We start from the raw sequence: 21,539 nt of genomic DNA on the forward strand, positions 1-21,539 counted from the left end.
TTAGTGTCTCCCTACTGTTGCTACAGATCTGCAAACTGTTTTGCAACCCAGCTCCACCCCTGCCTCTCCTTACATGCTGTGTCTGACAATCAATACTGTATCCTTTGTAATGCCTGTTCTGTTCTGCCCAGTAATCTGGCTGCTGTTCTACACACCTCCAGCTTTCCACACAAGCAGGTAGAACAGGAGGAAGTTCCTACACTACCTATAGCTTACTGCAGGTGGAAATGAGAGCTTTCTTTTGAATGTAGTGGCCCCGGTTATCTGTTCATGCAACACTTTTTCACGTCCCTCCCAAACTCTTTTCTGAACAAAACCGCTTCCATGACTTTTTGAACAACTGTCACACAATCAAAGCCTTCAAGCAAAGCATGAGAAAAGTGAGAATAGTTTTGTAATTATTGTAGAGGTGTGGGAGTTGAATTCTTGATAGGAAAAAACACAGAAGTCCTAGTTTAAACATCAGTAATTGGGGAAAAGCACCTTTTTACTGCGAGCTAAGTGACAGGGCTGTCTCCCAGTGTCTGTGGAGGCTCTCTGCAGGTCTCCCACAGTCCAAAGACACGGCAGTCGAGAAACATGAGTTTGGACTGTGGAAGTGGTGTTTCTAAATCACCCATAGGCGTGAATGAGTGCATGAATGAGTGTCTGTCTTTTTGTGTTAACCCCTTTTGACGGACCACCTATCTGGAGGGTACCACAGCTCTCACCCAATGACAGCTGAGATAGACTCCAGACTGAAGGGGATGGTTAAAAACTATTGCCTGCAATTCAGTTCAATTCAGTTTAATTTATATAGTGATAAATGTCAACAACAGTTGCATCAAGGAGTTTTATGTTGTAAGGAAGGGAGCCTACAATAATACAGACAAATACCCAAACTTGAGCAACTGTCATCAAGAGCAAGCACTTGATGACAGTGGAAAGGAAAAACTCCCTTTTAACAGGAAGAAACCATCTGCTGCGATTGGTTCAGGTTGAAGGGACAAAAAAAGTTTTCATCTGCACAAAACTGTACGTTTATGTCTCAGTAATTGCTACTTCTCATTTTTTATGTATTTGTCTAATTGTGTGGTTATACAGATCAATGTTTCTTTAATACTTTTTAGTTTAAGTTCCATTTTTAGGTCTGGACAAACCTTCCCTTTCTTTTTGTTTTCTTTCCTAATCATAGTTGTTTGAAGTCTTGGGGTGGTAGCTTGCAAGAGAACTGCCTTAAATTTTCTTTCATGAGACCTGAAATAATAAACCACGGTATTCTCCTCCTCCTTCTTACTGTTCAACTTTCCATCAGGGAGTAAAAACATGCAAAGCAGTTTTATGACAGAGCCGTGGAAACACTGCACATTGTGAAATCACAATGGAAACAGAGGCAACACCGCAGCTTACCTTTATCATCTCATTGAAAAAGAAAAAAAAAGATTAAAAATACAACCAGGTGTAACATAACAGATAGCACTTTTTGCAAAAACAGCTTTTAAAAGACTAACCAGGATCAGGTTTTGTCAAAAGCCACATTGTCTGAAGCCAGAACTGAGAGAGGGAATAATAGCGGAGTGGAAAAAGCACGAGTAGCCAAGATTTTCATGAAATTCGATCTTCTGCAGCGTGATGACAGCGCTGAACTGGGCAGGCCCATAGGAACATGCTTAACTAGAGGGTTATTTTCCACATTCTCTTTTTCTGTCTCACTGTCTGTGTGTAATTCTCATAATTTCTTCCGTTTCCCCCACCTTACCGCTAACTTTCATGTAGACGTTCAGACACTCGTTTTTTTAATAGAGGTACAAAGTGATTGTTTTAATCCAGGGCCATAATTTCAGAAGGTGGAAGGTATAAATTGGTGGGAATGCTTCACATTTTTGGCTCAATAAACAGTAATTTTATTCCCGGGAACACACAAGATGCTGATTTTTAAAAAAAAAATCTTAATACTGTAGATAAAGATGAAAGATATAAACCCTAGATGTGTGACATTTACAAAGCTGGTAAAAAAGGACATTTCTTGAGGTACTCACTTGGTAATTTGGGGCACTGATAACATTTGTTTTGTCCCCATGAATTCCCCACACTCCCACAGCAATCCTCCTGATTGGTCAGAACAGGAAGCGGGGTGCTGTTGCACTAAAAGACCAATATTGAGAAATATTAACAATGGGAAAACAAGGAACGCATCTATATTTCAAGTTCAAAACTTCTTACAACTGAACTCACGGCTTGTTTGGGCGTGGTCTCTTGAAAGCAGCGCCCCTTTGGTTTGCGCCTCACCAGGACCTGGCGTGTCCCCGTTTTGTGAGGAGGTTTGATATCCATTGAGTCGAGTGAGTGAATGATTACGGAGGTGTCTGGCGTGTGGTGAACACGTACATTAAACTGCACTGGAAGAGAAAAATCAGATATGAAAGGAAAGGGAAGAAGAGATATTACAATGTGAGAAGTGCTGAGGCAGACGATAGGTACCTTCTGAGGAGTGATGCCCCGGCTGTGATAAGGGGACGTTGAAGATTGACATTGACGACGTGTGTGTAAACTGGCTGCGGCTTATGCTTGACTCCACAAATTTCTGGCCGTCTGGCTTTAAAGCTACGGGGTACACAGGCTGCTCGTTGCCTCGCGCTGCCTGGGCTTGCTGGAGAGGAAACTGGCAGAGTCGACCGGTGAAGCCGGGAGGGCACAGGCAGTGCTTCCTCGAGCTGCATACTCCTCCATTCAAACACGTCAAGGGACACACAACTGCAGAGAGGAAAAGGCAACAGGCGCAGTCTTAGAAATATAAGTTGATAAAGCATGAATTCATTGATTCACTAAAATACAAGTATTTCATACTTTGAAATCCATCAATATGTATTCATGAGTTTTGTCAGACTGAAAGTGCTGATTTAGGATCCCCTGAGTCAGAGGCAGACTTTTATATGATCTTTCATAGAGTGATGTGAACAGCCTTATGATTCAGTAATGTACAGCATAAGTATGGAAGACAGACCAACGGGTTTGCAGCATAAGCAGGGCAGCGTAAAATCTTCACTTTGAACCGTGCCACTATAAAAAAAATGAATGAGTCCCTGAAGCCAGTCGGCCTGAGCAAGAAAGCAGGTAAAGTCATTGATCTGTATAACGGCTTCACTGTGGCATATGGGAAAGATCTTGAAGTTCGTGGGAAAGCGGCTGGCCTTAAAGGCATATACAGTACTCACTGCAGGTTTATTAGGTTCCCCGCTGTGTTTATTTAAGTGCAAAGTTGTTGAAATTCCCACAATAAGAACAATCGCAGGAAAGAGATAAGAGAGAGAGAGAGAGAGAGAGCAGGACTGTAAGAAAACAGCAAGCAGTGATGAATCCACAGAGAAAGATAAAACCCAAACAAGCTAGTGAAGTGGGAGTGAAAGCTTAGTCATGAAGGCCATCTCGTTATTGTGCTTCGATCCATGTTAGGTCTTTGTAACATCCCAAATGTTTGTGATACCTGAGCGTCAGTAAGACTTCCAAACACATGCACTGCAATTATGAATTAACATCATAAGCCACACGTATACTTAAGAGCAAATCAAGACAGTTATTATTAAACGTGCTGCAATTACATCACACAGCAAAAAATACTCACTGGCCACTTCATTAGGCACAGCAGTTCGACTGCTCATTAGTGCAACTTGTTTAATCTTATCAGCCAATCACATGGAGCCAAATCAATACATTTTGTTCAAACTGTGCATCAAAATAGGAAAAGAAAGATCGTTTGAAACTGCCGCGGTTTTTGGTGCCGGACGGGCTGAGTGCTTTAGAAACTGCTGACCTGCTGAAATTTTACTCCACAGTCATCTCTAGTGTTTACAGACAATAAGCCAAAAAAAGAAAATATCCAGTTTGTGGCAGAAAATGCCTTGTTGATGTAAGAGGTCAAGGCAGAATGACTGCTTCAAGTCGATAGGAAGGCAGCAGTAAGGTTAGCAGCCACTTGTTACAATCAAGGTATGCAGAGGAGCATCTCTGAACGCACAAGGTGTCACGAGACACTGCAGCAGATGTTGCCTGGTCTCAACATGAAAACATGGAACCATCCTGTCCTGTGTCAACAGCGTAGGCAGGATAACGCCCCATGCCACAAAGTTAAAAACATCTCAAACTGGTTTCTTGCAACATGATAATAAGTTCACTGTAGTCAAACGTACGTCAGCAGTCATCAGCATCATCTCATGTGATGGAATAGGGGATTCACATCACAGGTGTGCAGCCGCAGCTGCGTGATGATGTCATGGCAGTATGATTGACATGAAACAGATGCTTCGGGAAAATGACACATTATAACTAAACACATCCAGAAAAGGTGTATATAGGGTGCATAACAATGTGACTGTTAGAGCGAAACATCTGAATGATGATGCTCACACAGTAATCTAACAATGAGTTAAAAAAAATAAAGGCGTGTTTCTTCAAGGCAGGGCTCAGCGGTTTGATAAAGTGCACCATTTTTTTTTCACAGTGCCGCATAAAGATGTTCATCTTTAAGACAGTCTAAGCTTTCCATCTTGTATTACATAAGAAATTTTTTTCAGTAAGAGAAATACTGTGTCTGAGCTTAAAAAAGGAGTCAGTCGGTTAATAGATTCACACATTTTGATAGTAAATCAGGCAGCTGGCAGCAACCTGTGGAAACTCCAAGAGGTTTGTGGTTAAAAAGCAGCTGTGGACACTACTCGTCAGGTTAAGAGCTTTAATGATGCTGTGATTGTGTCTTTAATGTGTCTTTTATGTAAGAGAAAAATCTGAGTATTATTAGCTGTCATCAAAGTCTCTGCCAAAGGAATGTGTGTGCTTTCCAAAATGTTGACCAATTCATTAATTTAAAAAAGCTAGAGGTCTGTTTGAACAACAGAATCCGACTGCATTTAAGGCCCTTTTTTAGGTTATAAACCAACCAATTAGTCAAGAAAACAAACAAAAAAATTTGACTGGATGAAAGCAACTGTTATTTTCTGACAAGCAAGAAAGAAACTAGACTTCAAATGACAGGGTGCTCACTTGTGGTGTTCACACAATGTTTTTGTTTCATTTTTCAGCTCCATTGTTCTCATTTCCTCACACCCTCCCTTTGATTACCAAGATCCAAAACTTTTCTCCTATTAATCCAACTCCCTTTGTCAGAATGGTTTCCCCTCGGTTATTTTCCTGCCGTGTTTTCCTCCTTTGTCTCTTTTCGTGTCACTTGAAGTTGAATTACAGCCTCTTTGTTAAATGCACTCACTGTTGTCTTCCTCCTCCTCACCACCGCTTCAGACTTCTGCCTAAATATAGAGTCCACCATCTCTTCTACACGAGTTCTGCTTAATCACTCAAAACTTCAAATCCATTTTTCACCAAACAAACATTCACTATAGAGCTTACCCCTCCTGTATCGCTACAACATTAACTTTGAAGAGGAGAGGAGAGGAGGCCTCTCACTGTTGCTGAGCCAGGTTCGCACACGTGGAAGTAATTAGTTGCGGACTGCCGAGGAGTCTGGGCTGTGGGGTAATTAGGGGACTAGATCACTTTAAGCACAGCAGGGACATCCTCATATGGTGAAAGTCTGGCAGAAAAATGAAAGAACTTCAATGAAACACCCAACAAGTGGCATAAAATATTTTCACTCTGAAGCAACATGGACACTTCAGAGGAAGTCTGCCTATAACACTTTGTGACAGAGGACTTTAACCACTAGGACTGGGTGCAGGCAGCAACATGCAGAATCAGGTGGAAAGGCTCAGGCACAGACTGAAGACTACTTAACTCTGACATAAGAGCTCCAGTTTCCAAGGTTCACATTTCATCTCAGAACTGGATTTCGAATGAGAGGAAACTGGGAAAATGAGGGCCTTGAAAATTGAGATTGCAGACACAGAAAAAGAGCCAGAGGACTTTTTTCCCCGAATCTTACATTAGATTACACAATCTAAACGCACAGAGGCTGTGGAAACAACTAACTGTAGACAGTCTGGACTTGAGCTGGGAATGTGTCTGAATGAGACATGATCCAGCTCCTCAAAAAAGAGAAGAGAGAACATTTTTCATACCTGGAGTTGAATTTCTTGGACTCCTGTGAATAAAACCTCTTGATGTTTTTAGCCCGACGCTGCGCCATGCTACATGCAACAATGCTGATTACACAAACAATACTCTGTGGATAACACACATCATCTGCTTGGTGCATGATTATATATATCACATCTGTTGTTTCTGTGACCGGTCTATTTTTACACTGAGTTGTGAAACACACTGGTTTATCTATTTTAAACAGAAAAACAGTCAAAAACGCCAAAAAAGGGTCATTCACAGCATACAGAGATGACAATTCTACGTTGATTTGTTATGACAGATAGTCCAGTTTTTGGAGGGAAAACTCTGTTGTTTGTGTCTTCTGGCTGTTTAAAGGAACAAACTCCACCCTTGAAAGGTTGTAAAATATAGTCCTGACGAAGAGCAAAGTGAGCCTGCAGCTCTAATTAAACTGTAGTTTAAAAAAAAGAAGAGAATTTCATTTTAAAATCAAATCCGGACACACCTAAACAGCAAGAGAGACTATAGATGTAGGAAATATCATCAGCTGTGAGATTGCAGATGACCTTATTCCTTCCTTTTTGGGCTTCCTGACAACTGTTAAGATGTTCTTCTCTATGTGTTACATGCTGCTGTGAGCGTTTTGTTGTGTAATGTCATAGAAAAAAACCCATATATTTATTTACAAAAAGCATTTCATGGCGCTTTAAACAGAAATGTCTGAGTTAACAGAAAAAAAAAAAACAACCTGCAACATCTGGAAATTTCAAATTAAGCCAGAGTGAAAGAGCAAAAATCTGAAGATCCTCAAAGAGGCCATTTCAGACAGGCTTTAAAACGTGGTCAGCCCCTGAGCTCCCATGTTATAGTGTTAAAATGCCTAACTTAACAGCAGAAATAAACATATAAGTTTGTTTTTTAGGTGTTCGTAACTGGCTATAACTGCCCAGAGATACTGCCATGATGTCTGCTGGGTGGCAAGACGACACAAGCAGCCAAGATGCAACTGTTTCAGGACTTTATTGAAGTCTGGTAGATGATCGTGGGATCCTTTCCATGGTAAACAAAAATGCCTCCATAACAACCAGCCAAGTGTTAAAAAAAAAAAAACAACTCTGCAGGAGGAGGCTTTATCACTCAGTGGACCATTTAGGTATATGATGTCAAATCTATCGGAACATGAAGACTGTATACGGGAGCAAAGAGGGCTCAGCACAAAGTGCATTCTGCAACAGCATTCTCTGGATGACTGAGTCTGTGTTCAGGAAGGAGGAACTATGGAGGTTTTGAATAGCTCATGGCCTTAAGCATATAACATCATCTCTAAAACAGTGGAGTCAGTGTGATGCATGCGCATGCCTGGCTTCCATTGGCACTGGGTGACGTGTTTATTCGTGTTTATTCATGTTTATTCATGATATGACAGAAGTGAAAACATGAGCGCTACTTTCTGCTCGGATTCAGGGGTGAGGAAGGTTTCCAGGGTCACAAGAGTCACGTATCAAGTTAAAGCTCCGACGGCAGGTGGTATTACACCTGCACTTCGTGCCTTGATTATCCTGACGCACAAACCTCCGCTTCACATCTTCCTCCTTTAAGTTCAAGCCATGCACAGACTAATGTTTCCTGCAGATTTTGTTTGTAAGTGGGTGTGTTTGTTTGTGTGAGCGTGCTATTAAGTCAAGGGTGTATCGCCTCCTCAGAATGCTGCTGCGGTGGAGCGACTGCACCACATTACAAGCTGAAATGGGCACAACGTTTAAAAGCTGAGATCATAACAAAGGGTTTTACTCTCCGGCGGACTTTCCCTTTAAATCATCACCTCGGCGTTCATTGGCAGAATTTATGACCCAAAATCGCTCAGCGACTCTGTCTGTCAGCTAGCTTAGCCTCTCGGAGACAGACGCCCTCTGTTTTCCACCACACCTTTGTCTTTACAGATCTAACACATTCCTGAACCGAGAGGTGGTGTGTTATTAAAAATCAAACGTGCTTAAGAGTTATTTGGTGGTCTAGATGAATGTGAGGCATGAACAGGGCTGGCTGTGTCAGTGGCGGGATGTGGAACATGTGCATCTGAAGCAACTACTCTATCATGAACAATATTTTCCACATGTTAAGAAAACAACTGAAGAAGTAGAGAACAGTCCATGATTTCAACATTACTCACTGCTAATCCATGCCAAATCGATCCACATAAAGTTTTTAATAGATAACTTTGTTCACTTCAGATCATGTAGACACACCACACTGCCATTTCATATTTTTGATCTATCTTTCCAAAATGTGGTTGGAGTGGAGCTAAGAAAGCATTTGAAGTTGACCTTGTGCTTTGCTGTTATGCTTTCAAAACCTAATTTAATTTTGAATGCCAGCTTCCCCGTACGTTCCAAGAGCCAGGAAGCTTATAATTTTCCCACCCACCGCTGACTTCAGAAGAAAGACACGAACAGCACAAAGAGACAGGAGGGAGACTCCTTGTCTTCAAGCTCTTATCATCAGCACTTCAAGTGATGGACAAATGAGAGGGAACAAACAGTGTATTTATTATATATAATAAATATATCATATTAAAGTGAGGGAATAAAGCCACACGAGAGAGATGTAAAATCCACAGACTAAAAAATAAGTGGATTATTGCGATTCCCAGACACTTATTTCTTTAAGAAAAAAAAACAGATTGGTACATTCCTCAGCTCCTACGTAAGCAAGCCCAGTGTAACGAGAAAGACATAAATAATGTCCAAAGAAAGCCCAGGAAGACTCGATCAGATTGAAAGATCTGTAAAGTTTAATGATGTTAAAGAAAGAAACAAAGAAAGAGTTGCCCTTTGAGTACCCTGTGAAAAACCCACCCACTCACTTCTGTCTGTCTGGAGATGACGCATCATCAGCCCCCTCCCTCCACGGCGTCCTTTCAGCCGCAGCCGCACCCTCCCAGCACAAAAACAACAAATTACAGTCCTACAGACTGCAACTCACTGAACTGAAAGCTACCCCACATAATCTTGAGCCATACAGATGATACAATGGCCCGATCTGTCCCCGTCTCTCACTACTGTCCTCTGGCCAAACTTAGCAAGCTAACCCGTCTGAAAGTTGGTGATGACTCCCGCTGAGTCACTTTCACTGTGATTCAGTCCCTGGATGGGTTTTTGGTCCCAGATCTTATTGGCCCGTACAGCTGCAGGAATACAGAGTGTGACACCACCAGGAGTTGTTTTTAGACTGGTGGAGCTTTCAAATTATTACTGAGTAATTGTGAAGCATGACACAGTTGGTAGTTGGTGTTTATCTTCAGTGGAAGTAATGATTACATCAAACTGAGTGTAGAAATATCTAAAAATGTACTCCAACATGTTTTTTTTTAAATATTTCTTCCACGTAGTGAGTAATTCTCATCAATATTTTATGAAAATTCCATGTGGTGGTTTATTAAAGTGGACCTTTTCCTCATTTATCGCTCCATATTCATAGTCCTGGACTCTACTACAGTAGAGTGGGTCAGTAGCTTTATATGAGTCACAACTGCTTATTTTTCTTATACTGTACCTTAATGCAGCCTCTCGGTTCACCCACGGTCCAAAACAAGCCATTTAAGCCTTAAAAGGTGCCTTAAGGCCACCCTTCTTTCAGGTCAGCTTTCTCTTAATTGGCTGTTGCTTGGCTTGGCTTCAGATGCAGTTGTTTAGTTTCCACAAACACAGCCGGGTGCTTGAGGGTACTGCCACTAAATCAGGTTCTAAGTAAACTAACTGCAAACCCACTAAAAAACATAATTTGTCAGACTTGATTGGGCAGTCTTTTAAATCCATCCATCCACAGTCAAGGCCGAACCTGATCCAGAATATAGGAGCCTACAAAGATTACAGCAGGAAGTCTGAATATTTGGTACAATAGGTCAGCTTTAGTGTTCACAGTGAAACATAAACACTGCTTCTTTGTTTTTCATGGCCTCTGTGGTCTCATTCTACTATGGAATATGAAAGTGGTGAAGCTCAACCTAGCTTAATGCCTGCGAGTGGAAAACTAGATTTAACCCCGTGACCCTGTTCTCGTCTTTTAAAAAGTGCTTCCAGGATTATTTCTGGTTATATTTTTTTCTTCTCGTTGACCTGAGAGAACTGTGACTAAACAACACCGGCTCCCATAAACAGTTGCCACAAGAGCCGGTGTTTAAAACGAGAAGAAGAGAATGGCTATCATCATATGACGTGCTTCCCTTTACCATCAAACCACGTCCCCAAATACACCCACCGTCAACTGGCACTGTGAGACCACATACCACGCCAAGCAAGGGACGACGCATGAAGTGGGTCAGACTCCCGCAGCTGAGCCAGACACTGGGAGTAAATGACATAATCACCGCCTTATGAAAACACAAACCTGCGTACACATTCCTCCTCCTCCTTCTCCTCCTACTCTCCCCCTGTAGAGCTCCCGCTCCTCCATCAACCCCCAGAAACTCTGGACAGCCTCACTTTCAGCTATCCAAACAACAGTGCTGCCCTTTGCCAGAGTCCAGCACTGTCACTGAAGGCTTTCATTACCTCTCTCTCTCACACACACACACACACACACACACACACATAAAGGCTAAAACAACAGTTTGTTAACATTACAGAGACGGGATGATGACAACGACGACTGCTCCCGAGAAACAGAAGCAGCCGTCATTAAGGGGGATCAGTCTGAGTATAGGGAGGGCCGCGATTTCCCAGATCTAAATCAAACCCTGCCTTGCGCAATGTGGTTTTCACATGTCATGGAAATATGCAACCACACTGCGCAGCTTTTTAGCGGGCACAAATCCAGCGTTACCCCATCACGCCCCTCTGGCACATACGTTATGTGGAAAGAGAGCAAGAGAGTCAGATAGAATCTTGGCACCGGTGCAGATGATGTCATCTAATGACTATCTAAAAGCCCCGGCTATAAGGACTGCAGGGCAGGCAGGTAAGAGTGCTGACTGTGCTCTGCTGAGATTATGTCAGATACCTGTGCTGTGAGATACTCAGCACTGGAGTGCGTGGCAGGTAATGTCTGCAGGGTGCTCTGTCTCAGGCCAGGGCAGGAGGCAGCGCTGGCGGAGGCCATGTTATTCTATTTACCCTTCCTAATCGCTACAGCTACAGGGTCTCTGCTCGGTGTGGGTGCAGTCCCCAGCATTCCTCTCAGTAGCTTTAAATAACTGCTCCATTCCCCCCTCTCACTACACAAATGGGAGGAGAGTGTTAAAGATGGCAAAGAGGGTTGTTTGTTTGAGCTGGGTTCATTCAGCACACCGCTCCCGGACACAGTCACATGCAAAAAATATACACACCGTTGCCCTGAGACGATTTAAAAGAGAGCACCTCTAATTGCTGCTTTGTTTCCACAAAGTTCATTTAATGAGATGCTTTTTTTTTTCTCTTTTTCTTCGCGCTGAAAAGTAGGATTAAAGCGTTCAGAGCGGCCTGTAAGACTAGAAAAGCGCTACATAAATGCAGGGTATTTAGAGTCTGATTGGATGGGGAACTCCGGCTTAAGATCATGTGGATGTTGGCTCTGAGTGAGTGTTGTGGTGCAAGCTTGACTAAAGTAAAATTTAAAAAAAAGGAAAAACTGACTGTGGAGTTAACCTTTTTAAAAGGCCACGCTTCACTGAGGGGAAGCTGCACTGAATCAAAACAAAGTGACTAAAATTGGGTGTGTTTATCTTTTAAAAGATAAAGCATTTTCACAGCTTTACCAGTTGGATCCACTTTTATGAGGGGAGCCCACAGTGGAAACAAAGGCAAAAAAAGAAAAGGTTAACGAGAACACAAAACCTCCCAAATAATTACAAGCATTATTTAAATGGACACACAGAGGTTACACTTATTTAGATTAAAACTCAGCCTTGGCAACAGGGTCAATGGCCAGCCTGTAAACAGCAGCCAAAGGTAAGAAGCTTTCGTGATTATTAAGCTGGGAATGAATGTGCCCGAGAGTCCATCGCTCATGCGTGTTTGTGTTTGTGTGTTTGTGAGTTTGTGAGCACGGGAGCTGTGCCCAGCTTTGCCTCTGAGCTCAGTCCAGCCTGTGGCAAAAAATCCGGAGTGCTGCAGGTTTCTTGGTTGCCTGTGTTAGACCGCTTTCTCCAAAGTTTGGCATGACAGAGAAAAGAGCGTGTGGGGAAGAGCAGAGGGCTTTGAAAGGTAAAATAAACTTGCCTCCCTAAAGAGAAAGAAGGAGAGAGAAAGCAGATCAGCCTTGACTGCTGTATTTAACTGACTTGTGTTCATCTTCAGGCTCCCATGGACCTCTGACCCATGCCAAGGGAAAACCAAAACAAACCACAAGGCTACTACTGTCACTTTACCCTAAATACAAAACCACATGGGAAATCCTCAAATAGCCATTTCCACTTGTCATGATGCCCATTTTAGGGGACGCAAGCCCAGACTGAGCTATGATAAGAACCACTTCCTGTGCAAACGAGACCCCGCCCCCCCTCACAGCATTCCCTTAGTTATTCCAGAAAAAGATGAGAATCTGGGGCTGCCTGGCAACAGCAGGCCTGATGAAGAGGAGATGCAGAGGAGAGAGGAGGCTCAGCGGGCTGTCTGGGAGCTGAGCAGCTGCTGTCAGGAAGGCAAGATATATTGGATGCCTCCGTGCTAGCAACAACGAGAAACATTTAGACTTGGACTAAAAAAGCACGCCTTAGTCAAAGCAACCACAGTATGTGCACTGCTTTTATGTAGCCATTGATTCTGAAAGAATATCTCCTAAAAGAAATACCTAATTCTGACAAAGTACAAGACGTATAAACTTTGAGGAGCAATAACCAAGAACCAAGATTGAAAGTGTTGGGGATAAAGGAAGTTTTTAAAAGGGGTTATAGCATGTGATCAGCATAAGCTAAGGTCATTCACGGGTTTCTCGGTGAAGTGAGTCACATGCAACTCTTTCGTCCTTTTTAATATTTTCCAGTCTCTGAATGCTAAAATTCAACTTTAATAAATAAAACAATATGTATTCTGCAATAGTTTTATCGCTGTCATAACCACCTAACCCCCTGCAGAGCCCTGTGATTACTTACATAGGCACCATGTGGAGTCCATGAGGAGGGCAAATTGTATGTTGCTGCAAACAGTTCTTTTTTCTGCTTGCCATGCCTGGAAGGAATTCTTTGCTTTCATCAGTTTTATAAAGTGCAAAGTGAAATGCAGATTCATTTATGACACATGTAATCAGCGCAAGCGTATCGACAAAACAAATCGGATGTCGTAATCTGATGGCCGATCCTGAATGGGACATACTTAGCAATAAAACGATGTCCTGTAACGTCTGCCCGTGTGCAAACGTTCTCTTATAGAAAGTCCAAATGAGCAGCGTGCTGTGCAGGTGATTTATATTCATGTGCTCCAGGTTATTCACACTGAGACAATCTGCTCTGTCTGAAGATCTGGGTGGTCGCCTCTCCGTCTGTCTGTCCCAGTCTGCAACAGCATAATGACATCCCGCGCAGATCAAACAGATTCATTATTTCTATTTATTACTTGATTTACATTTTGGATAATTGCTGTTTATGAACTAGTGTATTTTTAAACATAAAGAAGCTCGGGCCTTTACGCAAACAAAGCTTCTGTGGTATATTGCTGGAAAAACAGAGTAATTGTTTAAAGCTGCTCTAATCTATGCCATACCTTTTTATTTTAGTTACAGTACTGCGCCAAAGTCTTAAATCACCCCTCATTTCTTTATGTTTTGGATCTTTCTGCCTTTTTTTTTCAGTTCTCTCAAGATGATCCCACACTGCTTCATTCATGTTGAGGTCTGGGCTGTGGGGAAGCCAATCCATGACTACCAGAAATGTAGCTCCAAACCATGACAGATGGCTGTAGATACTCACTGTTGCTTCTCTCCTGACCTCCTCCATACATGCTGATGGCAATTTAAACCAAAAGTTCCAACTTTGGATTCATCTCTCCATCAGACTTGCTGTCACTAATTTTCAGTCCAGTTTTTGTGTGAGCAAATCTGAGCATTTTCTCTCTGTTCCCCTTGCTTAAAAATGGCTTCTTAACAGCCATCCTTCCACTGAGACTGTTTCTGATGAGGCTTCGACAAACAGCACATGGATCAACTGAGAGATCAAATGAGTCCTGTGTCAGGTGTTTGCTGGATTCCTTCTTATTTCTTAAGGACATGACTTTCAGATCAAATACACCTGCTGTAGATAGTTTTTAGGCCTTCTTCTGTCCTCTGCTTGTCCAGTTTCCTCAAATTTGTTTAATGACACGCTGCACACCATGGTGAGTTTTCAGCTAATAAATCTTTGGGAATCCCCTTGTTGGTGCAAATTTACTCTTTTGTTTTTGTTAAACTGTGTTATCTTTGCCATTTTTCATAGATTCAACTAAAGAAATTAGTAAAAAAAAAAAAAATAGGATATTTTAGGACATTTTGTTAGTAACAAAGTGCCTACAGATAGAAATTGGTTCTTTGCTAAGTTGTCTGTTATGTGTAGACACAACATTTGTTCATCCCTTGAGCTAGCTGCCTGTTTTGTGCTTGAATGATACATAGGTCAGCGTGAAGTGACTTAACAAACAAACAAAAACAGTCAGGTACAAGCACTGTGCTGAATATGTTTGGGAAAAGCAGCCAATGTCCAAAGAAAACCTTAGAGAGATCTTCAGAAAGCCTGGTGAACTGTTGCTCGAGACCACTGGAAAAAATGGTCTGATTTCTTAGAAGCAAAATATAAAGAAATGGGAGCCAGCTCAAAAGTTTTGTACAGTAACGTACAAAGAATACAAATCGTGCAGAGTGATTTCACATCCTTTAGCTCAGCCGCTTTAGTTTTAAGTGCCTGTCACTGGCTGAAAAGTCAGAGGATCAACAAACTGAGGAGGGTTTTATGATCACCATAAATACACGCACTGTACCTGTATTATTTAGCTTTTGATATATTTAACTTTGGATAACTTCTTTGGCCTACTAAAACAGAACAAACAGAAGTAACGAACAGGATTTCACTTCCCTCTTTCAGTTTAATATAAAATAAATGACCTATTTTGCCGTGGAAACACAAACTTTTGAGAACATGTCAAGTAAAGCAAAGCAAAAAGTCTCAGTGAACTACATTATGACTAAAAGTGTATCTTGGTTCTGAATGTGTTTGCTCTTTAAAGACTCTTCTTTACTTCTACAGACTGACAGGAATCATATTTTCTTTTGTGGAAAAGTTTTGTTCAGTCTGGGCGTCAGGCTCGCCGTTGCTTACATCACAACTGCTCAAATATGGAAAAGTCGCATATTGTTGCTGCTATAGCCGTGGCCGTTTTAACACGGGAGAGAGAAATTTCCACTTGTCCAGACCACATTCCAGCGCTCGCGCTGAACAGCACACATCTCCTGTGCAAGCTGGAGTCGACTCCTCGGTCCCTCTCTGCAAAAACTCCGATAAACGGACGGATAAATCCGGGAGACGGGACTGTGTGACGACATGATCTCGTTATCCAGACACACTGCGAAACAGCATGAGGCATTCCAGGAATCCGACGCGTCTCTCTTGAATTACTTTACACAGAAGCTCCATAAAACGTGACGTACCACAAGGAAATCGGGGGGAGAAGAGGGAAGACTGATGCCGGAGCCAACTCTTTGCCTCTACACTGTGTCAGAGTGGAAGAATACTGTCACAGCAGTGCAAGAACCATTCACTTGGCCTCAATTGAATCCAGCCTGCTTCGACTCCAGCTACGACTCTACACGCAACTGCAACTCTGTGCAAACCTGTGTGTGATGAATGCAAAATGCACCACAACCACAACCTGCTGCTGCCACTCCTCCCTCCCCACAGGCATTGTTTATTTTTCATCCAGCAGCTCTGCATCTTAGTTTGGTTCTAAGAATTCAGCCAATAAAGGAGAGAGAGAGCACATAAGTGGAAGAGGAATCTATATTTAGAAATATGTGAGTTTTAAGAAAGAAAAAGAAGAAAGAAGCCGTATCATGTTAATAAATATATTTATTACTGAGCTGTGCCATGCAGCGTAGTGTATTAGCTCACTTTCATTACTGTTATTGAGTTAATTCACTGTCAGACTGCGTTAAAAAGCTCAATCTCACTCTGTACACCGAGCCACTGAGGGTAAATCCATTTGTGGAGCGGCACACTGATGTAGACTGCAAGGCTCCAAGTCTCAACCACAGCTGATCTGATACAGCACAGAAACAGCTCCACTCATGCCAACCAGACACTGGAGTGAGGGAGGTGGGGAAAGTATAGATCTTAAGAGTACATTTATGTGCCATGTAATGAGCCGTGCCTTACTAATTAAAGTGTAACCCAGGAACGTTTTCCAGATGCAGCGGAGGGTAAACCTCAGCTCACCTCATCTTAGCCACCTATTTATTTGCACAGTTTCCTCACATGAACCCACGGAGCCTATCAGCAGCAGGTATGGAACCAAAAGGCCTCGAGATGATCAGATATGCTGGCTTTGAACCGGTTATTTTGTGGATTATGGGCCATTTTTTGTGACATGGTGTTGGTTTTGATTTTTAGGTGGACTTTATTGCTTCAACTCGCGCTCGTGCAATCAACTAGCCTTGAAATGAGCTAAAAGTGTTTCAGATTTTCAGGCATAACCTTTTCTTATAGAGAAGCACAGTTGGGCCAGTTTTAGGTGTTTTTTGGAGCTCCGCATTGGTATAATAAGCTATTAAGAAAGTCAGTTTTTAAGCAAACAAACAGGCCTCCCTCACCTCTCTACGGGGGCGATGTGCCAAAAAGTGATTTCCATGGTTTCTCCTTGTTTCTTATGTCTAATCTCTTTACTTATTTTGGTAAAAAGATGGAGGGCAACATGATGCTGGGGAAACTTAAAGTATGCCTATAAAATTGTAATGTTATATTTGTTACAGTTTATGCTGTCCTGTTGGCCAGATCCCTTATGAAGATTGTTTTTTATCTGCATAAATAAAGAATATATAAAAGTCACTTTGCCAAAAACCCTCCAGCTTCGCCTTGTGACAGAAATGTTCCTTCTGGCTTTAAATGGCAGGACATCAGTCATGATATTAGATGTGTTTGGCATATTTTTGACAGATTGAAGGCCAAGGAGTCATTTATAATCGTTTAAATAATCGCGATCATTTCTTTTTGCAATTACCGGAAATCCTTTTTTGGCACAACAGGGATAACCACAACGTAAAAGCCTGGGGTCAGGACAGGGCTCTCAATCGCAGGGGGTCTATTTAATCGCCCCCAGCCCTCATAAGAAACTGCCTCCGTCACTTACCGACCCTGAAGCCCGGTCCGGTGAGCGTGTCGGCCCCCTGCCCGTTCTCCGCGATCAGGGTGGTGTTGTTGCCCTGCTCGCAGGTATCCTGGCACTGCCCCTTCAGGCAGACCCGCTTGCAGATGAGAGGAGCGATGACCACCTTGAAGCGCTCGCGTGTGGAGGAGCGCTCCGTGCACCACACCAGCCTGTGGACGCTCAGCCAGATGACAAGCAGATGGGAGATCAGAGAGGGCATCCTGGCATCCTTTCACTGCCCTCCACAGAGACCCCGGGACATTTAATCACAAGCCGAGGGTTTCAGCTCCAGCTCAAAGGCGCCTGCTTTGTTAACACAGAGGGAAACTTTTGACGTCTCATACGGTGGAAGAAAAAAAACAAAAACGTGTGTCCTCCCTCCTGTTTTCTTCTTTGGGAAAAATAAAATCAGTTCCCTCGCGTACCCATGTGATCCATCTGCAAAACCGACGCGTTTGGCATCCTCGGAAGCTTCTCCTAGTTGCGCTCGTTCCAAAAAGTTGCAGGAGTTGCTCTTTTGCTTTCGTCGCTCTTCCTTCTTCTCGCCTGTTGCTTTGGAGGGCTGGAGAGGAGTGCGTATGTGGGTTTGGAAGAGAAAGAAGAGAGGGAGGAGAGGAGGAGAAGGGGTGAGCCAGCCCTCTCTGGAGAACTTGGCCGGAGGCCAGCCAGGCGGTGCAGGAGCAAAGCTGAAAGTGGTTTCCTTGTTGGTTATTTCTCCTCTAACAGCCCTCCTCTGCTCTATTGCCCCCGCACAGACAAATCACAGCTGCACAGCTGTGCGTGTCACTCTCAAATAGAAAAAATAAAACAAAACATGGACACAGGCTAATAATTCACTCCGTGTTCGTGAGATTCTAGTGCGTGAAAATGCACTGGCCTCTCCGAGGTTCCTCTCTATGTCTGTAAAAATATTAGCCAGTGTGCATACACTGATCATAACATGTCATTATGCCGCAGTGTGTCACTGCACTACATCAGTCATTTTATTTGAATATTTTGCTTTTCACTTGAAGCTAAAAAATATCAGTCATGTGGATTTCTTCAAGATTTTACAAGCAGTCTAATATTTCTTGTATTGTGTGATGAGCTTCTTTATATTTCACAGCTCAGATATTTAAATAGCCGTAAGGATGTCCAGAAGCACGGTACAGCTGAAAAGCCAGTATCCCAAGGACCACTGGTGCTGAATGACATATACATGCTATATACATGCTTACAGCCATTGTGTGTGTATTCCAACAGCATTGTCTTTTAAGAAGAGTTCACCAGGGGTTTGAAACATAAGGACCAGAATTAGCCAGCGTTTTCTGTCCAGTGGGCTGGAGTGTAAAATGACAGTCTTTGGCAGGCTGATATGAGGCCTTAGGTTTGACACCTGGTCTAAATGCTGGCCTACCTGCAGTCCTGGCCTATCTATGATGGTAAAACCTTCCACTTTCAAAATGACAGCAATGGGTCTCCTCTGTTTCCAAATGCTTACAGAGTGCTGTTAATAGAAGAGGTGATGCGACCTGGCATCAAATCAAAACTGAGCATACACTTTTCAGAAAACACCTTTCTTACTTTCAGCATTTAAATTTGTTGGCTCCGCAGCTAATAGATGCTTTTACAGTCTGGGGTTATAAAAGCATCTATTAGCTGCTGAGGTTTTTGCAACAACTGCAACAAATTCCAGTTTTCCATTCTTGCCCTCGGTGTGCAGATAAATAGCGCTCAATCTCGCAGCCGCCCACGCCGACTGAAACAGATTAAAGTCAGACGGCCAACGTGACACCACACAGTCTGCAGCGCTGAGACCTGCCTAAACACTTAATGCATGATAAGTTCAGCTGCGACTCTCGCCTGGGACGAACGAGCGTGCTGATTAATCACACTTCAAAAAGTAAAAAAAAAAAAATATATGAAGGTGCAGCACGGGGGCTAGTCAGTGTCTGGGGGTCATGTGAGCAATGGGTGAAAGTGAGAAACAGACAAAGGGAGGGGAAGAAAGCAAGCTGAGTCACTTCCTCTCCAAAAAAAGTGAATGTGTTTACTTTTAGTCGCTGAGGAAATGACTGCATGAGCCTACAGAGAGTTCACGAGCCGTTCTCACATGTCTGTGAGCCTCTGCTGCTCACCATCATAAGGTCACCGACTGCCAAGACACACACACGTGCACACATGCACGCACACACAGAATGAAAATACACTGCAGGTCAGACAAGAACCATCCTTATTGTTAGTACAATATAATTACTTCCCATCTGAAAACTGAAACCCTGGTGATATTCTCTGACAAGCAGACAATAATAACAGACAGCACGGACAAATAAGCAACCTTATTACACAATCTGTGTGTAAACAGAGCTGAAGATGGAAATTCAATCCTTTACTTGGATAAAAGCAGCAACGCAACATCCAAAAGATGAAGAATGTGAGCGACTAAAGCAAAGACTACTTAGAGCAGAGTGCCCCGAACAATAATAAACCCTTCTGCTCAATGTGTCCCGGGCCTCTAAGTTAATCAACACACAAAGTGCAGTGAGATAGTTAACATATTAGACTGCGTCTTTATTTCTACAGCAGCTCGTGTTTCTCTATGGAAACAATCAGAGCCATTTCCACAGACAATGCCAAATTTTTAAAGCGATCACGAGGAACCTCAGACTACACTCAGCGGCGTTGGAAGTTTTATCAGGTTTGGCCACGAGAGAATCTCAGTGAACACTCAGGAGCAATGACAACAGCTTAATGGATCTATGGCAGCCTCTGCTGGATCACTTGCCCAGTGGTTTAAACAAAGACGTCCAAAGGGCACGTTGGCTCCAGGTGGAGTTTTCTCTACAGAACAGTAAGAAGAAATTAGTTTCGGTGCCGTGCACAAAGAGTCTTTTTTTTTTTTGGATCAAGCCTGTGAAGCATATTGGCATGATTTACACTACATGAACTATATACGGTTTTTCTTAGGAGCAGATTAGACTGTGTATCAACACAATTTGTACTCTGGATTTTGTCAGTGATTATGACTGTTTATCCTTTACAAGGTTAAAATGTATAGTTTCTTTTCCAAACTGGACTAAAACAAACCCACAACTGCACAAATTGAACCCAATGGTGCATTTTGAGGAATCACTGCGAAAACTTGTCCTGGGAGATTAGTTTTTAGACCACTTGCCATAAAACTCATCACACTAGCTATTGTTCCACCAGACAATTGATTGTAGTAGGTTTAGTGATCCTGCAACTTTTTTATCTACTGCACGTTGAAATTTCTCTTTGTCCATTTTATTTATTTGTGACCAAACAGATACAACAAGGTGCTGGAAGCATTTCTCAGAGAATTTCGTCCATATTGACGTGATAGTATAACACAGTTGGTGCAGATTTTTGGGCTGCACATCCGGCATGTGGATCTCCTGGTCCAACACGTCCCAAAGGTGCTCCGTTAGGTGTAGATCTGGTGGCTGTAGAGGCTTTGTGAGTATAGCAAACTCACTGTCATGTTCAAGTAACTAGTTTGAGATTATCTGAGCTTTGTGACATGATGTGTTATCCTGCTGGTAACAGCCATCAGAAGATGGGTACACTGTGGCTGTTTAAATGATGCTCATTGGTCATAAGAGGCCCAGATTGTGCCAGAAAAATATCCCGCACACCATTACACTTCCAGCAGCAGCCCGAACTACTGATGCACAGCAGGGTGGATCGATGCTGAACCCCTACCATCAACACTCATCAGCAGGTAACCTTTTTTCTAATCTTGTATTATTCAATTTTGGGGAGCCCACATTCTTTGACCCAGTGTGGTCTTCTTCTGCTGCTGCTGTAACAAATCTCCTTTAAGGTTTTATGTGTTGTGTGTTCAGATGCTCTTCTGCACACTGATTGTGACCAGTGATTATTTAAGTAGCTGTTACCTTCCTATCTGTGGTTGACTCCTTTGTCACGTGGTGTGAGCAGAATCATCTGCAACTCAACGTGGCAAAGACCAAGGAATTGATCGTGGACTTCAGGAAGACCAGGAAACACTTGACCCCTGTTTCAATCCAGGGGGTCAATGCTGACATTGTTGAGGACTATAAATACCTCGGTGTATACATTGACAATAAACTGGACTGGGCTAAAGACACCACAGCACTTTACAGGAAGGGCCAGAGTCGTCTCTATTTTTTGAGGCGACTGAGGTGCTCCAACATCTGCCGGACAATGCTCAGGATTTTCTACGAGTCTGTT

The 21,539-nt window shown here is 42.8% G+C and overlaps 1 protein-coding gene across 1 annotated transcript in view; it reads right to left on the reverse strand.

Moving 5' to 3' along the window:
- ltbp3 (latent transforming growth factor beta binding protein 3) overlaps window positions 1-18,044 on the reverse strand; it is a 47,627-nt gene extending 29,583 nt beyond the window's left edge. The window contains exons 1-5 of the mRNA XM_042220862.1: window positions 17,310-18,044; window positions 2,461-2,733; window positions 2,215-2,378; window positions 2,019-2,124; window positions 58-65 (exon numbers count right to left, since the gene is read on the reverse strand). Of these exons, the coding sequence (XP_042076796.1) occupies window positions 58-65; window positions 2,019-2,124; window positions 2,215-2,378; window positions 2,461-2,733; window positions 17,310-17,547 (789 nt within the window). The 5' untranslated portion in view covers window positions 17,548-18,044. The remainder of the gene's footprint in view (window positions 1-57; window positions 66-2,018; window positions 2,125-2,214; window positions 2,379-2,460; window positions 2,734-17,309) is intronic.
- Window positions 18,045-21,539: the final 3,495 nt, after the last annotated feature.

Source organism: Haplochromis burtoni, unplaced genomic scaffold (genome assembly GCF_018398535.1).
Source record: "Haplochromis burtoni strain Fernald_Lab_line unplaced genomic scaffold, NCSU_Asbu1 Contig_56, whole genome shotgun sequence".
Taxonomy (NCBI): domain Eukaryota; kingdom Metazoa; phylum Chordata; class Actinopteri; order Cichliformes; family Cichlidae; genus Haplochromis; species Haplochromis burtoni.